The sequence below is a fragment of the Mastomys coucha genome, unplaced genomic scaffold (assembly GCF_008632895.1).
Source record: "Mastomys coucha isolate ucsf_1 unplaced genomic scaffold, UCSF_Mcou_1 pScaffold14, whole genome shotgun sequence".
Classification (NCBI taxonomy): Eukaryota; Metazoa; Chordata; class Mammalia; order Rodentia; family Muridae; genus Mastomys; species Mastomys coucha.
This window is the reverse complement of record NW_022196896.1, coordinates 130,415,729-130,434,339: the sequence shown is the minus strand read 5'-3', so window position 1 is coordinate 130,434,339 and position 18,611 is coordinate 130,415,729. Positions and strand designations below refer to the sequence as shown.

Here is an 18,611-nt window from a genome sequence, read left to right as displayed (position 1 = left end):
CTAAAGCCCACACACGCATCTCAGACACTCAGAGTGGTGGAGAAGAGACCAGAAGCAGGGGAATGCGGGAAAGATGAAGGGGACAGGGGGTCATTTTGTCTATGTGTGTCCTTCTGGGCAGAGTCCACGCTCGTCAGCACGCACTGCAGTTCTATGAGTCACCTCGGTCCGCAGGAAGTAGTAAAAGGAAAGGACACCTCAGCTTTACAAGGGGCACACCTTAATACGGAGGGTCAAATCCACCCTCAGGTACCAGCGAAGGCCGGAAGAAGCCTGACCAAGGTGTCTACAACTGTACCTAGCAGTTGTCAGCTAAGCAAACCGGAGCACAGAGGAGGCATTGTGCCGGGACTGGGAATGCTGGGTGGCCTGTCTTCAGTCTGCCCACACAGCACTGGCTGTCCTTGGATGCTGAATCAAGGAGAGATAATGGCACAAAAGAGGTCTTGAATAAGACCCGTGTACTCATGGCTACTTTTTGTTCAATTCTATGAACCTGTACCTTGACACAAAGCCCCTGCTACTCTGGGTAATTTAATTGATTTGCAAGCTTGTCCTGGGGCCTGCTTTGACTCCAGGGTTCTAGAGTTCTTTTTGTGGACCTTCCTTTGGAATTCCCACCAAGAGAGGCCACTTCAAGCCTGAGTACCTTCTGTCTGGCTTGCCAGATAAGCACGGTGTGCTGGTCTGCTGAGAAAATGGCAAGATCAGATGTTATGAGAGAGGCCAGAGGACTGGGGATGCAGAATGCTTTCTTAAGACTTGCTTTGGGGGGGCGGGGCTGGGAGGTTGGGGGGCTGGAGACGTGACTCTGCAGTTAAGAGCACGGGCTGATTTTCCAGAGATGCTGAGTTCAGATCCCAGGTCCCATACCCCCTCCCCAAACACACACACACACACACACACACACACACACACACACACACACACACACACAGCAGCTCACAACTGTAGCTCACCAGTGCCCTCTTCTGGTGTGCAGTCGCACATGCAGATAAGACATCCATATACTTCAAACCCCTAAACAAACACATCTTAAAACTGGCTTTTGTTTTGCTTATTTGAGACAAGGTGTCATTGTAATCCAGACTGGACTGGACCTTCCTAAATAGGCTCAGGGTAATCTTGAACTCCTCCTCCTCCTCCTCCTCCTCCTCCTTCTTCTTCTTCTTCAGATTTATTTATTTTATGTATGAGTACACTGTAGCTGTACAAATGGTTGTGAGCCTTCATGTGGTTGTTGGGAATTGAATTTAGGACCAACCTCTGCTCACTCGGATAGGCCCCGCTCACTCCTGCCCAAAGATGTATTTATTATTATAAGTAAACTGTAGCTGTCTTCAGATGCACCAGAGGAGGACGTCAGATCTCATTGCAGGTGGTTGTGAGCCACCATGTAGTTGCTGGGATTTGAACTCAGGACCTTCGGAAGAGCAGTCAGTGCTCTTACCTGCTGAGCCATCTCCACAGCCCAGTCTTGAACTTCTGATCCTCCTCCTGAAAAAAGTCATGCCTCTCAGGGGTTAAAGACCTAAAACAAGGAACTTCAAAGACACAGGAACTTTGGCCTCAGCGTACTGATAAGAACACCTACCAGACAGACGGGAAAGTCAAGTAGTGAGAACTGCTGCTGACACCCGGGCCTTGAAACAACAAAGTACACACTTACAGCTAAAATTTCCCTCTCCCAAGTCGCTCCTTCAGCCCTAGAAAGCACAAAGTACTCGTGGGCCACCTCACCGCCTGACAGACTACAGTTTTTCCACTGTTTCCATTAAAGGATCATTCTGCTTGTGTACTGGTTGGTCTGTTTTATTTCCAGGTTGCCTGGATCAATCAGGTTCTAACAGCCTGCTAGGCAGGGGTTCAAACCCAGGCATGCTGGGCAAGCACTCTCAACTGAGTCACATCCAGTGTTGTTCTTTTAAAACACATGCTTACAATTAGAAGTACCCGTAAATTTAGATTACTCCTAAAGAGCTGTCATTTCCATACTGCAACAAATGAAGTCATCCAGTGGCTGGAGGAACGCTGGGCCACACAAAGGGCATGGCCCCTCTGTGTGAAGCTGCGCAGAGCCTCAGTTTCCTAGTAGAGGAGTCTGCAGAAGGGTTGCCAGCTCGCATTTCTGGCTGTACTGGTGGCTAGGCTCCTGCCCACACATGTAGGGTTTTCTACATGGAGAAAGGGGGCTTCCTCTCCAAAGGGCACCTTTCTTTTCCCGGTCCCTAGTGTTCCAGTTTTGGAAGCGGAAACAATTGGCTGTTTCTCGTATCATCCTTTGCTGCATACAGAAAAATGCGTGCAGAGTAAAGTGAAGTGTTGGGAGGAAGCGACTTGAAGCCCTGGTCTTAGAAGGGACGAGTTAACCCTTTCCTCTCCGCATCCCGGTCGCTCGCCACTGTTTCTTGCATCTGGAGGTCAGAGTCACTTTATGGTGGGACTACCCAGGGACTTGGAAGTGCTTCCTTGGGACCACAGCCAACAGCATAAACTGTACGAGTGGCTCTTTTTGACGCGACGGGTCGTGTGTCCAGGTCTCCCAGGGCAAGTGGTGCTCGACCGGGCTCAGAGCTGATCGCGGGAGGGGACGGTCGGCCCGCAAGTCGGGTGTTGGGTGGTCCCAGGAGAATGCAGCGGACCGGGGCCCGGGCGGAGCCGAACCCCGGCGGCTAAGATAGACTAGACGCGTCGGGAGGAGCCGGCCGGCGGCACGTGACCGACAGCGAAGGCCGCGGCCCAGAAATAGCCGCCTCGGCAGTTCCGCCCCGCGGCCGGCGAGAGCCCTAGGAGACGGCTGGACGCAGGCTGGGCGCGGTGCGGCCCGGACGATGCTGCTGAGCCCTGGCCCGGCCGGACCCAGAGCACATGATGGCGATACGGGAGCTCAAAGTGTGTCTTCTCGGGGTGAGTCCTGGCCCCATCCTACGGGGACCCCGGTTCCTGCGCGCCTTTGTCCCCGCGCTGCCCGCCTCCCGAGCGCTCCCCGGGGTCCCGCGCGCTCCATCCCGCGCCCCGCACCGGCCGCCCGGTCCCAGACGCTCCGGAGCGCCTCCGATCGCTGCATCCGCGGCCGCGTGTGTGGCAACCTTGGGGTTCGCCGGGCTGCAGGTCGGGCAGGGCGGGGTGGAGGGGTGGGAGGTGTGTGTGTGGGGGGATTGTGGACCAGACGACAGCGGGTCCTGAAGCCCCTGGGACCCTGGGACCCTTGCCTCTGCCACTGGTGGTTCCCGCCCTGAGGAATGTTTTAAGTAACTCTGCGGAGGCACTGGTTTTCCTCTGCCTCCTGCGGGGGTGGGTAGGGAGTAGTGGTGGCAATCGCTTGATTCTCTCAAAATAAACCAACAAACCAATCCTTCCGAGCAAGAGTGGGAGAACCCGGGTTTTGGCCCGACTGCGAAGCATTAAGAGTAAACTATGTATGAACTGTGTGACCAGCACACTTTCCGTGCCATGGATGAAAATTAAGCAAGACACCCGCCCCCATCACCCTTCCTCTTCCAAAATGAGTCTTAGTCCCAAGAAATATAAAGGCAGTCAAAAACAAAGAAAGAAACAGCGTCTAAGCCCTGAGACAGGCGGGCCAGACTGACAAACTCAGCCACACTGCGCTGTCCCTTGAAAACTGCCCCCTCCAGGGGATTCAGTGTTTGGGGTCATTTCCTCGGGACTACCCACATCAAACTCCGGAAGTCTTCCCAAATAAGAGCTGGTGTTAAGCCATGTTTTCTGTAGTCTTCTGTAGTCTTTGGCATTATTAGCACCGGGCATTCAGCCCTTGAAGCTGGCAAATCTGGCCCTGCAAGGAAAAGTATTTCCCAAATAAAAGAGCGGGGCCACATTCATTCTTCTCAAAGAAATGCTAATGGGTCTGTCAGGATAGATGTAGAGGTGAATACAGGCAATGACTGTGGGTTAGGGGCTTGGGGCTTCATCTGGGCCCTTGGATCCTTTGATGGAAGGAAGTGTTGGGAGCTGACCCCCACACTGCGCTCAGCACTTCTCACTAGTTAGTGGTTAGTGGAGAATCCCAGGGGTTCTGACTAGGATCCTTTCTTCCTCCTCAGTGTCCAGCAAGGCCTCCCTGGGGCTCCTCACCCAGGAGGCTGGGCGGGATGCTGCTCCCGAGGCCACGCGGGGGCTGTCCAAGAGTCTAGACCTAGGGATCCCACGGGAGAAAGGCCTTTGAAGATTTCAAAGGGAATGGCAGGCCCCAAGGAAGAGGAAGCGTTAGTTCGAGGGGCATGTAACAGTTAGCCATGGGGAACGAAGAAACAGGAAACAGTCTGCCTCTCGGAGCGAGTTACACCTCCTCCTTTGCAATCCACCTAGGTGCACAGGCACAGTCCCGTTGACATCACCTTTAATTTTTAGTTTCAGTGTCCTATCAGGACAGTGACCAAGGTGGCAAGAGTTCAGAACCAGGCGTCAGGAGGCCTGGCCTGGCCTCTGCCCCAAGGCCTGGAAGGGCTGAAAGGGTGGTTTAATTGTAGACTGGACATACCATTCCCTTCTCCTTGAAGGCAGAGAACTTTACTAGATGGTCTCTTGTGTGTGTGTGTGTGTGTGTGTGTGTGTGTGTGTGTGTGGTGGGTATGTGTGCGGTATGGTATTTGTGTGTATGTGTGTGAGATGTGTGTATGTGTGTGAGATGTATGTTTGTATGTGGTGTGTTTGTGTGGTGGGGGTGTGGGGTGTATGTGTGTGGTGTGGTTGTGTGTGAGATGTGTGTGTGTGATATGTATGTGTGAATATGGTATGTGTGTGTATGTGTGTGTGTGTACGTGTGTGTGACCATTTCCTGCTGGTCTGAGGAACTGAGTCCATGATGAGCCGTATGGTCCTTTTAGGATTTTAGCAGGAATCCTAGGCCCTGGCTTCATGGTCAGGTGCATTTGCTCTGCGTGGCATAGAGCATGTAGCTGCCACTCAGCTTCCTGTTTTGTTTCAAAGCTATGTCACACAGCCCTGAAGCCTTAGTATGATCTACACCCTGTCAACTTTACCTTCAACTGCGTAGAAGACTATATTTACCGCACAGCAAAGTCTTACCCTTGCTGGAGAGGCTTGGTGGCCGGTCTTTGTATTTGGTCACTTGTTGGAAGACACGCTTCCTGCTCAAGGTACAGGCTGTTTTCTGGCTGGATCCCTACAGGGGACTCTTTGCTATAGTCTCAGGCTCCTGCCTTTGGCTTGGGGGCTTTATCTTAGGACATTAGGGTCACTGAGACAGATAAAGTGAGAGCGAGCCAGATGGCATGGTCGCTATATCTGTCCCTGTGGACCTTGTTCAGGACCTTGGTTCTACTACCCTGTACTTGGTTTGTCGGACTCTGTTTCTCTTGATGAGTGCCTTATGGTGGGACGAGCGCTGGCCCGTGGGACGGGCCCTGGCCCGTGGGACGTTCTCTGATAGCTTAGTGAGGGTTTTCTCCTTTTTTATGCCACACGGGGACAGCGCAGCCAACACAGCCAGCCTTGTGAATGCTCTCCCCTGGGGTCAGTGGGCACACTGTGGAAGCTAGCCGTGGAGAGTTAGCCTGGTGGACCGCACCAGGCAGTGGTCAGTGGATGCCCAGTAAGTCTCAGTTTTGCCAGTAATGTGACAGGCCATCACACCATGGAATCTGAACTGGCGTTATGAAACAGGATGCTTAAAAACAACACCACCCAATGTAAATTTTCAAACATGAACAAAAACAATATTGCAGCAGCTGTCTTAACCTCAAAGGTGGAAAGCTTCCCAGTATGCAGTTTTAGTGCACACGGCCATGTGGCAAGAGCAGGAGACGGAGACAGAGGGAAGAGGAGGGGGAGGAGCGGCCTATTTATTTTGGGCATGTATGCTAAAAAGCTGCTTCCTGATGGGATCCCAAAGAGATTTGTGTTTGTGCTCTAGTTGTCTTGACAACAGTTTAGAGACTTCTGCTACTTCCTTAGCAGCCAAGCAAGTAGTTAGAGTGCAGCCGAGGGCTTCCCGAGGGCTCCCCGGCTCCCTCTGAGGAGTGGTAGATTGTGCCAGGGATTGTGATAGGGTAGGGCTCCACAATTGCATTAGGACCCACAGTGCACAGGCTTCTAGCTCCAAGCACAGACAGCAATCGGAGCCATGAGATGTCAAGTGGATTGCTCATTGCTGTGAGACATATTGAGCTCTCTGATATCGAAAGCATCAGATAAGGTTCCGTGAGTTGGTTGGGAGTGACGGAGAATTAATGCCTATGGCTGTAGGTTAGCATAAGCAACTATGTATCTACATATTCACTTAACCCCCATTATCTCTCAGGGCACTGGGTGACAATCCCAACATCACGCTATAGCTAACTATCTAGCGGTCAGTTTGCTGTTTCAATATAACAAAATTCTCACGGCTGGATACTCTGGGAAACGAAGAAGATCAATATGCTTAAAAACATCACCAGATCATTTATTGTTCTGGTGTCTGTAGAGCCCCAACCCCCGCCCCCAGACAATGGCACTGGCCCTCTGGCTGCATCAAATGTTGGTGGAAAGTATGGCTGGGCTGTGGTGGTGCACATCTTTAATCCCAGCACCTGGGAGGCAGAGGCAGGAGGATCTCTGAGTTCGAGGCCAGCCTGGTCTACAAAGTGAGTTCCAAGACAGCCAGGGCTATACAGAGAAACCCTGTCTCGAAAAAACAAACAAACAAAACAAACAAACAAAAAACAACAACAAAAAAAGAAAGTATGTAGGGATGAGAAATTGCAAAGGGTAGACAGACCGCATAGCCAGTGGGAGGGGGTTGTATTGGGATGGAGTAGTCATTATTCTCTCCCATCAAAGCCTTACAGTAAGGGCTTACACAGATCCTTTCTGATCAGAGAGAGTGTCTACATTCCCCCTTTCCAGCCTCTGTTTATCTCCCTTAACCCCCATTATCTCTCAGTGCATCCGGTGACATTTCTAACACCACACCATTGGTATGGGCTATGGGTACCACTTGTGTGCACGCAGCTCTCCTGGCTGCCTGTCGAGTGACCTCTCTACCATGGATGGGGCCAGAATTTATCTTACCTGCTCCCTCTGGTAGAGCTGGTGCAGCACTTTGCCTCAACAGGTATTCAGAACCGACCTCAGCAAGCGGCCTCTTCTTCATGTGTCCCCTTGTCTAGGGAGATAATTGACAGTCACACCCCAGAGTCACACTGCTACTGGCCTCTCTGCTTATCTCCCTGAGCTGGTTCCATTGTGCACTGTGGTAAGAATACTCCTACTAAAAACGATTGTAGACCAGGGGAGGAAAGGGATTTGGGTCAATCCATTATTGACTTTTAAGAAAAAAAAAAAACAAAAAACAAAATCTCTAATCTGTGTGCTCCTGTAATATAAAAAAAAGAAAGAAAAGGAATATAATGTCAAGGAGTAAATAACTTCTTATCCCCAAATGAAAGAACCAGGGTATAAGGAGAGTCATATTAAGACTGAAGCATGGGCTGGGCAGTGGTGGCGCATGCCTTTAATCCCAGCACTTGGGAGGCAGAGGCAGGCAGATCTCTGAATTTGAGGCTAGCCTGGTCTACAGAGTGAGTCCCAGGACAGCCAAGGCTACGTAGAGATACCCTGTCTCAAAAAACAAAACAAACCAAAAAGCTAAACCAAAATCCATGTTCTATAGTTCAGAATCTGGAACTCGCTCATGATCTCCTGGGTCCCAAAAGGCTTGGGCAAATCTGCTCCTTCAGCTCTGCCATCTGGGTAATCAATAGCTCGTCTCACAGGCGTAGGTTGGTTGCCCCTAGAACCCTTTGCTGCCCTAAGTCATCTGCCCTGGCAGCTCCATTGTAACTGAGGCATGTGCTGGTTTGCACATGCTCGGCCCAGGGAGTGGCACTATTAGAACATGTGGCCCTGTTGGAGTAGGTGTGTCACTTTGGGCCTAGGCTTAAGACCCTTATACTAAGTGCCTGAAAGTCAGTCTTTCACTAACATCCTTCAGATGAAGATGTAGAACTCTCAGCTCTGCCTGTACCATGCAGCCTGGATGCCGCCATATTCCCACCTTGATGATAATGGACTGAACCTCTGAACCTGTAGGCCAGCCCCAATTGAATGTTGTCCTTGTAAGAGTTGCCTTGGTCATGGTGTCTGCTCACAGCAGTAAACCCTGACTAAGACACCTTCTTTAGGGATTCTACTGCTGTGATAAAACACCATGACTAAGAGGGGTGTGGGGAACAAAGGGTTAACTGCATCTTATAACTCCAGGCCATCCTCCATCCCTGAGGGAAGTGAGGGCCAGAACCTGGAGGCAGGAACTGAAGCAGAGGCTATGGAGGAGTGCCGCTTACTGGTTTGCTTTTTAAGCCTTTCTCAGCCTATTTTCTTACAGACCCAAGAACAATCTGCCCAGGTTCAATTGTTAATCAAGGCAAGCCCCCGAAGTTGCCTAGATTCAGGCCAAGCTTATGGAGACATTTTCTCAACTGAGAGTTCCCCTTCCCAAATGACTCTCGCTTGTGTCAAGTTGACAGAAAACTAGCCAGCATGACTGACCCTTTGTCAACCTGACACACAAGCATATCACCATTTAACTAGAACCGTTTCTTTCTTATATGTTTCCAAGATGACACCTTAATGTTAATATCACAATATTATACACTGAAACCTTTAAAATTTCCACAGTCTTTAAAAAGTCAAGCACGTTAAAAGTTCAGTCTCTTTAAAAAAATCCAAAGTCTCAAGTCTTTCTAAAACATTCAGTCTCTTTAGAAAAGTTTCTCAACCGTGGGCTCCTATAAAATAAAAAATAACTTTAAAACTTTCCTACAATCTCCAAGAGGGATGAATCATGGCACAGTTATAAGCAAGTCAAAATAAAACCGAAGTCCAATGGTACAGAAAGCTCAGTGCTGGTGGTCCTCCAGCCCCGTCTCTCCAGCTCTGCCGTGGGTAGCGCACACAGAGAGTATCCCACGGGCTCTGAGTGCTACTCCACCCGGTGCTACTCCAGATGGAGCAGCTTGGCAGTCAGTCATCCCAGGATGCTGGGGTCTCTGCTGCAGCTCCAGTGTGCATATTATCATTGTTGTTGTTATTATTATTATTATATATTTTATTTTTGACTATTTATTTATTCACTTTACAACCCAATATCAACCCTTCCTCTCCTCCCAGTACCCTCTTACGTTAAGTCCTCCCCCATTCCCATTAGAAGGGGAAGCCCCCCCTCTGGGTGTAACCCTCTCCTATCCCCCATTCCATCCCTACCCTCTACCGTCAAACCTCCCCCCCCACACATCAAGTGTTGAAGGACTAGGCACATGCTTCCCTGCTGAGACTAGACAAGGCTTTCCATAGGGATGTGGGATCCCAGGCAGGCAGGCAGGCAGATTCAGGGACAGCCTCTGCTCCAGTTGTTTGAGGGACCCGTGTGAAGACCAAGCTGCACATTTGCTACATATCCATCCCATGCTTGCTCTTTGGATGGTGATCCAGTCTCTGGGAGCCCCCAATGGTCCAAGTTAGTTGACTCTGTTGGTTTTCCTATGAAGTCCCTGCCTCTTCCTGTCCCTCAGTCTTTCTCCTAACTCTTCCACAAGTGTCCCCGAGAGCTCCATCTAATGTTAGGGTGTGAGTCTCTGCAGCTCTTTCCATTGGCTACATTGGCGACTCAGAGGACAGTCAGACCAGGCTCCTGTCTGCAGGCATAGCAGAGTATCATTAATGGTGTCAGGGATTGGTTCTTGCCCCTGGGCTTGGTCTCAGTTTGGGGCGGTCATTGCTTGGTCATTCCCTCCTTCTCTGCTCTATTTCTGTCCCTGAACATCTCTGTAGGCAGGACACACTTTGGATCAAAGACTTTGTGGATGGATTGATGTCCTTACCCTTCCACTGGGAGTCCTGCCTGGGATACAGGAAGTGGCCTCTTCAGGATCCATACCATGCTAGGAATCTCAGCTAGAGTCACCCCCAAGCATGTACATTTTTTTTAAAGATTTATTTATTTATTTTATGTATATGAGTACACTGTCTTCAGACACACCAGAAGAGGGCATCGGATCCCATTACAGATGATTGTGAGCCACCATGTGGCTGCTGGGAATTGAACTCAGGACCTCTGGAAAAGCAGTCAGTGCTCTTAACCACTGAGCCATCTCTCCAGCCCCTTAGCCAGGATTCTTTAGAGCAGTGCTTCTCAACCTTCCTAATGCTGTGACCCTTTGGTACAGTTCTTCATGTTGTGGTGGCCCCAACCATAAAACTGTTTTTGTTGCTATTTCACAACTACAATTTTGCTACTGTCACAAATTGTCGAGATCCGAGTTTTCCGATGGCCTTAGGTGATCCCCACGAAAGAGAGGGTCATTTGGCCCTCGGAGGGATCGCGATCCACAGGTTGAGAACCACCCCTCTATGGGACCAGCCCCCGAGACCCAACAGAATGAATGTATGCCAGAAGAAAATCTGTTGGGTTGGTTTACATGGTCTGAATAGTCCAACAATAACTGTCTCAGAGTGGAGAGGGTGAGAACTTCGTAGCTCTTCAGTCCAGAGGACTAGGTGCCCCAGCAGTCCCAATCTGTGCCTGAGGCCTGGCGGGTTCCCGGAGAGACGCTTCTCTTGAGTCTGTGTTGGAAACCTACAGAGCCTGTTTGTAATGTCAGTGAAGGGGTCAGCAGTGGAAACAACTGAGTAGCTGAACTCTCCAGTGGAGGTGGAGGGAGCAGAGAAGAAAAAGCCTGCCCTGGGCTGCCACCAGAAAGCCCCACCGAGACTCGTGGGGGGCGGGGAGCCTCCTACATCAGTTAAGGCAATGAAGATGTTTCCCCACAGACCCGCCTAATTAAGGCTTTCTTTCAAGGAGATTCTAGGTTGTGTCTGATCGACAGAGCTAGCCACCGTGGAAGCATACATTTTATCGGGAAAGTGGAAAAGACAAATTACAGGCTCAGTACCATTCGCCTAAAATGCTTAGGAACAAAGCAGTCCCTACTGTGGTGTTTTTCAGATTCCGGAATATTTACATAGCCCCTCCCCCTTTTTGTTCTCATTTCTTATTATGCGTGTCCAACTGTGGGCGTGCCTGTGTCACCGAGGGAGCGTGGGGGCCAGAAGACAACTTCCAGGACTTCTCTGATTGAATATAGGTTGGCAGGCTTGAATAGCAAACACCCTCACTGCCAAACCCTTGTGGTGGTTTGAATGAAAATGGTCCCTATAGGCCCCCAGGGCGTGGCACTGTCAGGGGGCGTGGCCTTGTTGGAGTGGGTGTGGCTTCGTTGGAGGAAGTTTGTTCCTGGAGGTGGGCTTTGAGATGCTCGAGCTAGGACAGTATCTCACTATCTTTCTGCCGCCTACGGATCCCGGTGTAGAACTCTTGGTCTTGGCTCCTTCTCCAGCATCATGTCTGGATGGAAGAGCTGTATCCCGTGATTTTACCTGATCTATTTCTGTGCCTGCTGGCCTTCTCTGGTGGCTTTGATGTGACTATATTTTTTTAAAGATCTATTTACTTCATTTTATGCATACGGGTATTTTGCCTGCACACACAGACATGTTCACCACATACATCCCTGATGTAATGGATCCTCTAGAACTGCAGTGACAGACAGTTGTCAGCTGCTATGTGGGTTCTGGGAATTGAACCTGGGTCACCTGAAGGAGCAGCCAGTGCTGTTAACCACTGAGCCATGTCTTCAGCCCAGATGCGACTGTTTCTATTTAACCTGGACTGCCATTTCCACTCTCTCCTACCCGTTCCCCTGGAGGTGGATGTGAGACTTGGGTTATCAAAAAACTGAGGCCTGGGCTGGCCACATGGCTCAGCGGGTAAGAGCACTGACTGCTCTTCCGAAGGTCCTGAGTTCAAATCCCAGAAAAAAACAAAACAAAACAAACAAGAAACCCTGAGGCCCGCAGAATGGCGGTCTGAAGACAAACAAGTATGCCACTTTCAGAGCCTCCGAAGACCTCTGACGGCTGAGGAAATGGATACCATGTAGCAGCTGTTTAATTTGTAGTAGAAATGACAGGCAATGGGATGACACTAAGAGGTGAGTTTGGGTCAGAGGGCCTTGGAGTTTGAGTTTCCCCCTCTGTAGGGCGAAATGACAGGTTTGACATTAACAAGACAACTGGGCTGTCCGTGGCGACAGCAGAAAGGAGTTTATCTGTGCCAGCCTTACCAGGTCCCTATTCCATGGATTGACCATTCTCAAAATGGGGTCTAGGGAAGATATAAGTCCACGGATATGATGTCAGTCGTAGGCAGGTTTGTGTGCAAACTCTTTCCTGTTTCCTGTGTACTTTTTCTTTCCCTTCCTGCCTCCCTCACTCCCTCCCTATCGTTCAGTGGCAGATTGAACCCAGAGCCTTTTTACATGAGCTCCACCATCGAGCGACACCAGCCCAAGGTGCCGATTTCTACATTGTCATCTCTTAGTGGTATTCTCTGCTGCACCACTCAGGCCTGTTTAGATTGGCATAGAAAGAGGAGAGGCAGGGTTAGTGTGGAAATCTTCCCTTCCCACCTCCTGTGCCCCACCCCAGCACAGATCAAGTGATGCTCTGGCAGGTGCCACAGGAATTGACTGAGTGTCTGCTGTGCGGGTGAAACATTCCAGAGATGACAAAAGGTACCATGAGCTCCATCTCACAGAGCTGACAGCCCGAGAGACAGACTGCCAACTAGAACTCCTGGAGAAAAAAAAGCAAGGAAAGACCATTAAGAGTGGTCTTAAGGCCGAGCAGTGTTGCCGCACCTTTAATCCCAGCACTTGGGAGGCAGAGGCAGGCGGATTTCTGAGTTCGAGGCCAGCCTGGTCTACAGAGTGAGTTCCAGGACAGCCAGGGCTACACAGAGAAACCCTGTCTCGAAACAACAACAACAACAACAAAAAACAAAAACAAAACAAAAAAAAAAGGAATGGTCTTAAGGTGAGTGCAGGGTGTGGTCTGAGGAGCCAGTTGTAGGTTTGCATCCAGTTTGTGAAGGTGTGTGTGTGTGTGTGTGTGTGTGTGTGTGTGTGTGTGTGTATCTGTCTGACTGTGGATGGGATGGTTGAGCATTTCCTTGGAATCAGGTCATAGAACTGTTGAAAGTTTTCATACGGCTCGGTGACACAGTTGGACTCACCCTTTATGAGGGTTGTCCTTAGGAGTCTGGTGTGGGGCGACCCACCAAAGCATTGCCCAGAGTCTGGGAGGTGACAGTGACTCCTGCATCCTGAATGCGGTAGACAGGTGGTCTCTAAGTGTCTTGGATAGTCTTGGAGTATGGGCAAATTAAATCTTGACACAGGCACACATGACACCTTAGCATGCAGACACACAGGAACAATGTCACTCATTGTGTGGGGAGCCAGTATTAAGGAAATATCGTGGGAGCCCAGTCTGCATTTAATCACCACACTGCTCTGCATCAGGTGGTCTTAGAGTTAGCGTGAGTGTGTGCTCTTAACATGTGTACCCATTTTCATTTCCACAACCAACAAGTTCATGTTTACTTTGGGCTCCAGGAAGTCAAGACGTGTGCTTTCTGACTTGGAGCTGTAGACAGGGCAGAGTGTGCTTGGTGTATAGGTAGAATGTGGAAGGGTGTTCTAAGGATGGCTCAGCATCTATCAGGTCTGGGAGCTGTGGGAGGTTTTCAGACTGAGCAGTGATGCAGTCGAGCTCGTCTTTTATGGGGGTCAACTTGGCATCATGCGTAGGGCCCACCCAAGGATGCTAGGAACCATCCTGTGGAAGTGGGACCTGGTTGAACTACGTCACTACTCCTCCTGGTATGATCTAAAAGACCATGGTGAAGAGCCTAGATGTGCACGTTGGTCCGCACGGACTGTTGAGCAGGATCTCACCACTGTCTGCCCTGGAACCTCCCCGCCCAGGTAGCCTCAGTGGCAGCTTTGCCATGCATGCTACACGGAGCTGGCTCTGTCCTTTGTCAAAGATGAGGTGGCAAAATAAAGCAAAGAGCTCATGAGGTTTCATCCACGAAAAGCATTTAAATGAGATACGAATAATTTAAATAATTTAATTGCTCTCCCAAAGCAATTCATTTTTATAAAGAGCTGTTAATAAATATGACATCAATTTTTTTTTTTCGTTTTTCGAGACACGGTTTCTCTGTGTAGCCCTGGCTGTCGTGGAACTCACTCTGTAGACCAGGTTGGCCTTGAACTCAGAGATCTGCATACCTCTGCCTCCCAAGTGCTGGGATTAAAGGCATGTGCCACCAGTGCCCGGCTCATAGGCTACTCTTTTTTGTTTGTTTATTTGTTTGTTTGTTTGTTTTTGGAGACAGGGTTTCTCTGTGTTACCCTGACTGTCCTGGAACTCACTGTGTAGACCAGGCTGGCCTCGAACTCAGAAATCCACCTGCCTCTGCCTCCCAAGTGCTGGAATTAAAGGCGTGCGCCACCACTGCCCAGCATAGGCTACTCTTAATAAGAGGACTTAAGGCATAATAATATACATAATAAACTAACACTAATTTTAATGTCTTCATAACCAAAATGTAAACATTTTAACAACAGAGCTGGCATGCCATATAATGCACTGATTTCCACATGTGACTGCTGTCCGTGTGAGTCATGCGTGTGACTGACTCACTTTGGGGCTTTTGCTTTTGACTCACTCTGCATAGCTCTTGTGGCACCTAAGATATGCAGATCCTCATTCATGATTATATACGTAGGGTTATGTATATAACCTACAATATATGATATGTATATAATCACGATCACATATATATATTTATACATACACATACTGTCTTAGTTAGTTTTGCTGCTGTGAACAGACACCATGACCAAGACAACTCTTACAAGGACAACATTTAATCAGGGCTGGCTTGCAGGTTCAGAGGCTCAGTCCATTATCATCAATATGTGAACATGGCAGCATCCAGGCGGGCATGGAGCAGGAGGAGCTGAGAGTTCTACATCTTCATCTGAAGCTTATAGGAGAAGACTGGCTTTCAGGCAGCTAGGACTAGGGTCTTAAACCCCACACCCACAGTGACACACCTACTCCAACAAGGCCACACCTACTTCAATAAGACTACATCTCCTAATAATGCCACTCCATGGGCCAAGCATATTCAAACCACCACACAGACACATACATGATTATATACAAGCACACTTATATATGATTATATACTATACATACTAACTTTGAAGTCATGGGCAATCATGAAATCTCCTGAAACACATGGACACACAGAGAATAAAGTGTGTACTAACTTTGTCCAAGATTTCCTCCTGAACAAAAATTATCTATGGATGGGTGAATCAGGTCTGGTGATACAGGCTTATAATCCCAGTGGCCTAATGAGGAAGATAACAAATTCAAGGTCTGATTGAACCACACAGGATGAGTGAGCCAGCCTGAGTGACTTAAAGAGACCCTGTCTCAAAATGAAGAGTAACGGGGGCTGGAGAGATGGCTCAGTGGTTAAGAGCATTGACTGCTCTTCCAGAGGTCCTGAGTTCAACTCCCCAGCAACCACATGGTGGCTCACAACCATCTGTAATAGGGTCTATGCCCTCTTCTGGAGTGTCTGAAAACAGCTATAGTGTACTTACTCATACACATAAAATACATTAATAAATCTTAAAAAATAAATACTTTTTAAGTTAAAAAACCTAACAAAACAAAACAAAAAAGAGAAGAGTAACACATGAAGCCTAGGGATATAGCTCAGTGGTATAGCACATGCCTATGCGCATGAGAACCTGGGGTTGATCCCCAGTAGTGCCCTCCCTCAAAGTCACTGGGTGAAAAGAAAACCAGCAGTTAGAAACTGGTAGCCAGGACAATAGTCTGTCACGGTTCTCCCATGGGTCTTGGCAGTCCTGGCTTTGAAGGAACCACACACAACCTTGGGTTGAAGCCAGACATTGTTCCTGTCTTTCCCACTCATAGAAACACTGGAGAATGTAATTAAGAAGGATGTTGGTATACAACCTCAATGAGCTTGTAATTGTTGCAGGCGAAGGAAAAAGAATTAACATCCCACAGCCTTAGATAGCACTGGCATGCTGAGTGTCGCTTGGCTGTGTGCTGAGAGGAGCAATCTGGGGTCCTGTGGGTTGAGTGCTCTCAGATGGCCCCTTCTGACTTACAAGTTCAGAGCACACAGTTTCTTATTTATTTATTTATTTATTTATTTATTTATTTATTTATTTATTATTTATCTATTTATTTATTGGTCACTTATATTCCTGGTGTCCAGGTTGGACTAGTGAATCAGGCATCTTTTTTTCCCTCATAACATTTTCTCCCCGGGTCCTGAGAGTTGCGTGTTGCATGGCTGGTTCCACAAAACATTTTCTGAGAAGCCTGGGTGGGTGACCGCCTAAAGGCTTCTGTGTCCTGCGTCACAGATCCCAGGATGACATTTCCCCTTCCTGTTCACCACGGTCGTTAAGGCCACTCTAGAAGAAAAGTAGGAATGTTAGACTTACATCCCTGAATGAAAAAACAGCAAGAACTGGTGGTCTGTAGTCGCCGTTTACAAAAAGAAGCTGAGGAGGAGGGCAGCCCTGGAGGAGGACCCTCGAGATCTCTCAGACACTGAGACACCAACCAGGCAGCATACACCAGCTGAGCAGAGGATGGCCTGGTCTGGCCTCTGTGAGAGAAGGTGCATCTAACCCTTGAGAGACCTGAGCCCCCAGGGAGTAGGGAGGTCTGCTGGGGTGGAGTGGAGGGAGGGGGACATCCTCTTGTAAAGTGTGGGGGCAAAGGAGGAAGGAGGTATGGGATGGGGACCAGTCAGGGCAGACTGGGAGAGGGATAAAAACTGGAGTGTAAAAAAGGATGAAAGAATAATAACAATAATAAAGACATAATTAGTGAGTATAGTTTTGGATGGTCTAGAACTCATTATTTTCTTTCCTTAACCTTGCAAGTGCTTGCTCGTAGGCATGCACCACCATACTTCATGACCATGTTTAATCTCTCCTGAATAGATATTTTGTGAACCAAACCACAGGGGATTATAGGGGCGATTTCTATTATCATGTCCATCTTACCGAGGGGAACCTGAAACTCAAAGCTGTGTCATACCCGTAAGGACTTTCCATTGATAAAATGATCCTTAAGCCAGGTCTTGGTGGTACATTCCTTTAATCCTAGCAATTGGGAGGCAGAGGGAGCTGAATCTCTTGAGTTTGAGGTCAGCCTGGTCTACAGAGTGAGCTCCAGGACAGCCAGGGATATACAGAGACCTTCCTTCACAAACAAACAAACAAACAAACAACAAACAAAAAATATTATGAGTTTTTTTTTTTTTAAAGTGTGTATGTGGGTTGGCGAGATGGCTCAGTGGGTAAGAGCACTGACTGCTCTTCTGAAGGTCCTGAGTTCGGATCCCAGCAACCACATGGTGGCTCACAACCACCCGTAATGACATCCGACGCCCTCTTGCGGGGTGGAGCGAGTGGGCTGGAGTGAGCAGGGCCAGCAGAGGTCCTGAGTTCAATTCCCAGCAGCCACACACATGATGGCTCACTGCCATCTGTACAGCTACAGTGTACTCATACACATAATAAATAAAATAAATCTTTAAAAAAAAATGTGTGTATGTGTTGGGACTGAGGTGTGGCCCGGTGGTCGAGTGCGTCCCCAGCACTGCAGGGAGAAAAAAGTGGGGATGGGATGGGTATGTCCTAGTCACCATTCTGTTGCTATGCAGAAACACCGGGACTGAGGCAAGTTTTTTTTTTTTTTTTCTGTTTTTTTGAGACAGGGTTTCTCTGTGTAGTCCTTGCTGTCCTAGAACTCACCCTGTAGATCAGGGTGGCCTTGAACTCAGAAATCCGCCTGCATCTGCCTCCCAGGTGCTGGGATTAAAGGCGTGTGCCACCACTGCCCATTTTAAGGCGCTAGAAAATTGGACAGAGGAGCGCAAGGCAGGCGGGAGTGTAGCGTGGTGGGGACCCTGCGCTGGCCCCTGAGGCAACTTTTAAAAGAAAGCGTTTAATTGCGGGTATCCTTATGGTTTCAGAGGGTGAGTCCATGACCATCATGGCAGGGAGCATGGCAGCGGGGAGACAGGCATGGCCTGGAGCAGTAGCTGAGAGCTCACATCCGATCCACAAGCAGGAGGCAGAGAGGGGGAGGGGGCTGGGCCTGGTGTGGGCTTTTGAAACCTCAAGCCCCACTCCCAGTGACATACTTCCTCCAACGAGGCCACACCTCCTCTTCTAATCCTTCCCCAACAGTTCCACCAGCTAGGTACCAAGCATTCAAATATAGGAGCCTCTAGGGGCCATTCTTATTCAAACCACTTTAGAGAGTGAACTTGAATTAAAAAAATTCTTTTAAAATAATCTGATTGAAGCATTGGACCAGGTCTGAAGTATGTGTGGGAGGAAGACTGGTAAATTTCCTTAGCGTCAGGGTCCCGGGCAAAGTGTTCTGCTTTTGTCTTTTAAAGGCTTGCTTTCTTTATTCGCTTGTTTGCGCATTCCTGCACGTGTGCACATTCTCCTTGTCCAGATCACCTGAGGAGGCCAGAAAGGGTGTTAGACCCTAGGAGCTGGAGTTAGAGGTACTTGCGGGCAGCCAGCAGGGGATGCTAAGGACCAAACTCAGGTCCTCGGAAAGGGCTGGCCGGATGCACTCTTAGGTACGGAGCA

General features: G+C 49.0%; 1 protein-coding gene across 1 annotated transcript in view; it reads left to right on the top strand.

The window, feature by feature from the left end:
- The first annotated feature begins 2,502 nt into the window (after positions 1 to 2,502).
- Positions 2,503 to 18,611, top strand: part of Rab31 (RAB31, member RAS oncogene family) — a 126,237-nt gene continuing 110,128 nt past the window's right edge. The window contains exon 1 of the mRNA XM_031368604.1: positions 2,503 to 2,907. Within this exon, the coding sequence (XP_031224464.1) occupies positions 2,869 to 2,907 (39 nt within the window). The 5' untranslated portion in view covers positions 2,503 to 2,868. The remainder of the gene's footprint in view (positions 2,908 to 18,611) is intronic.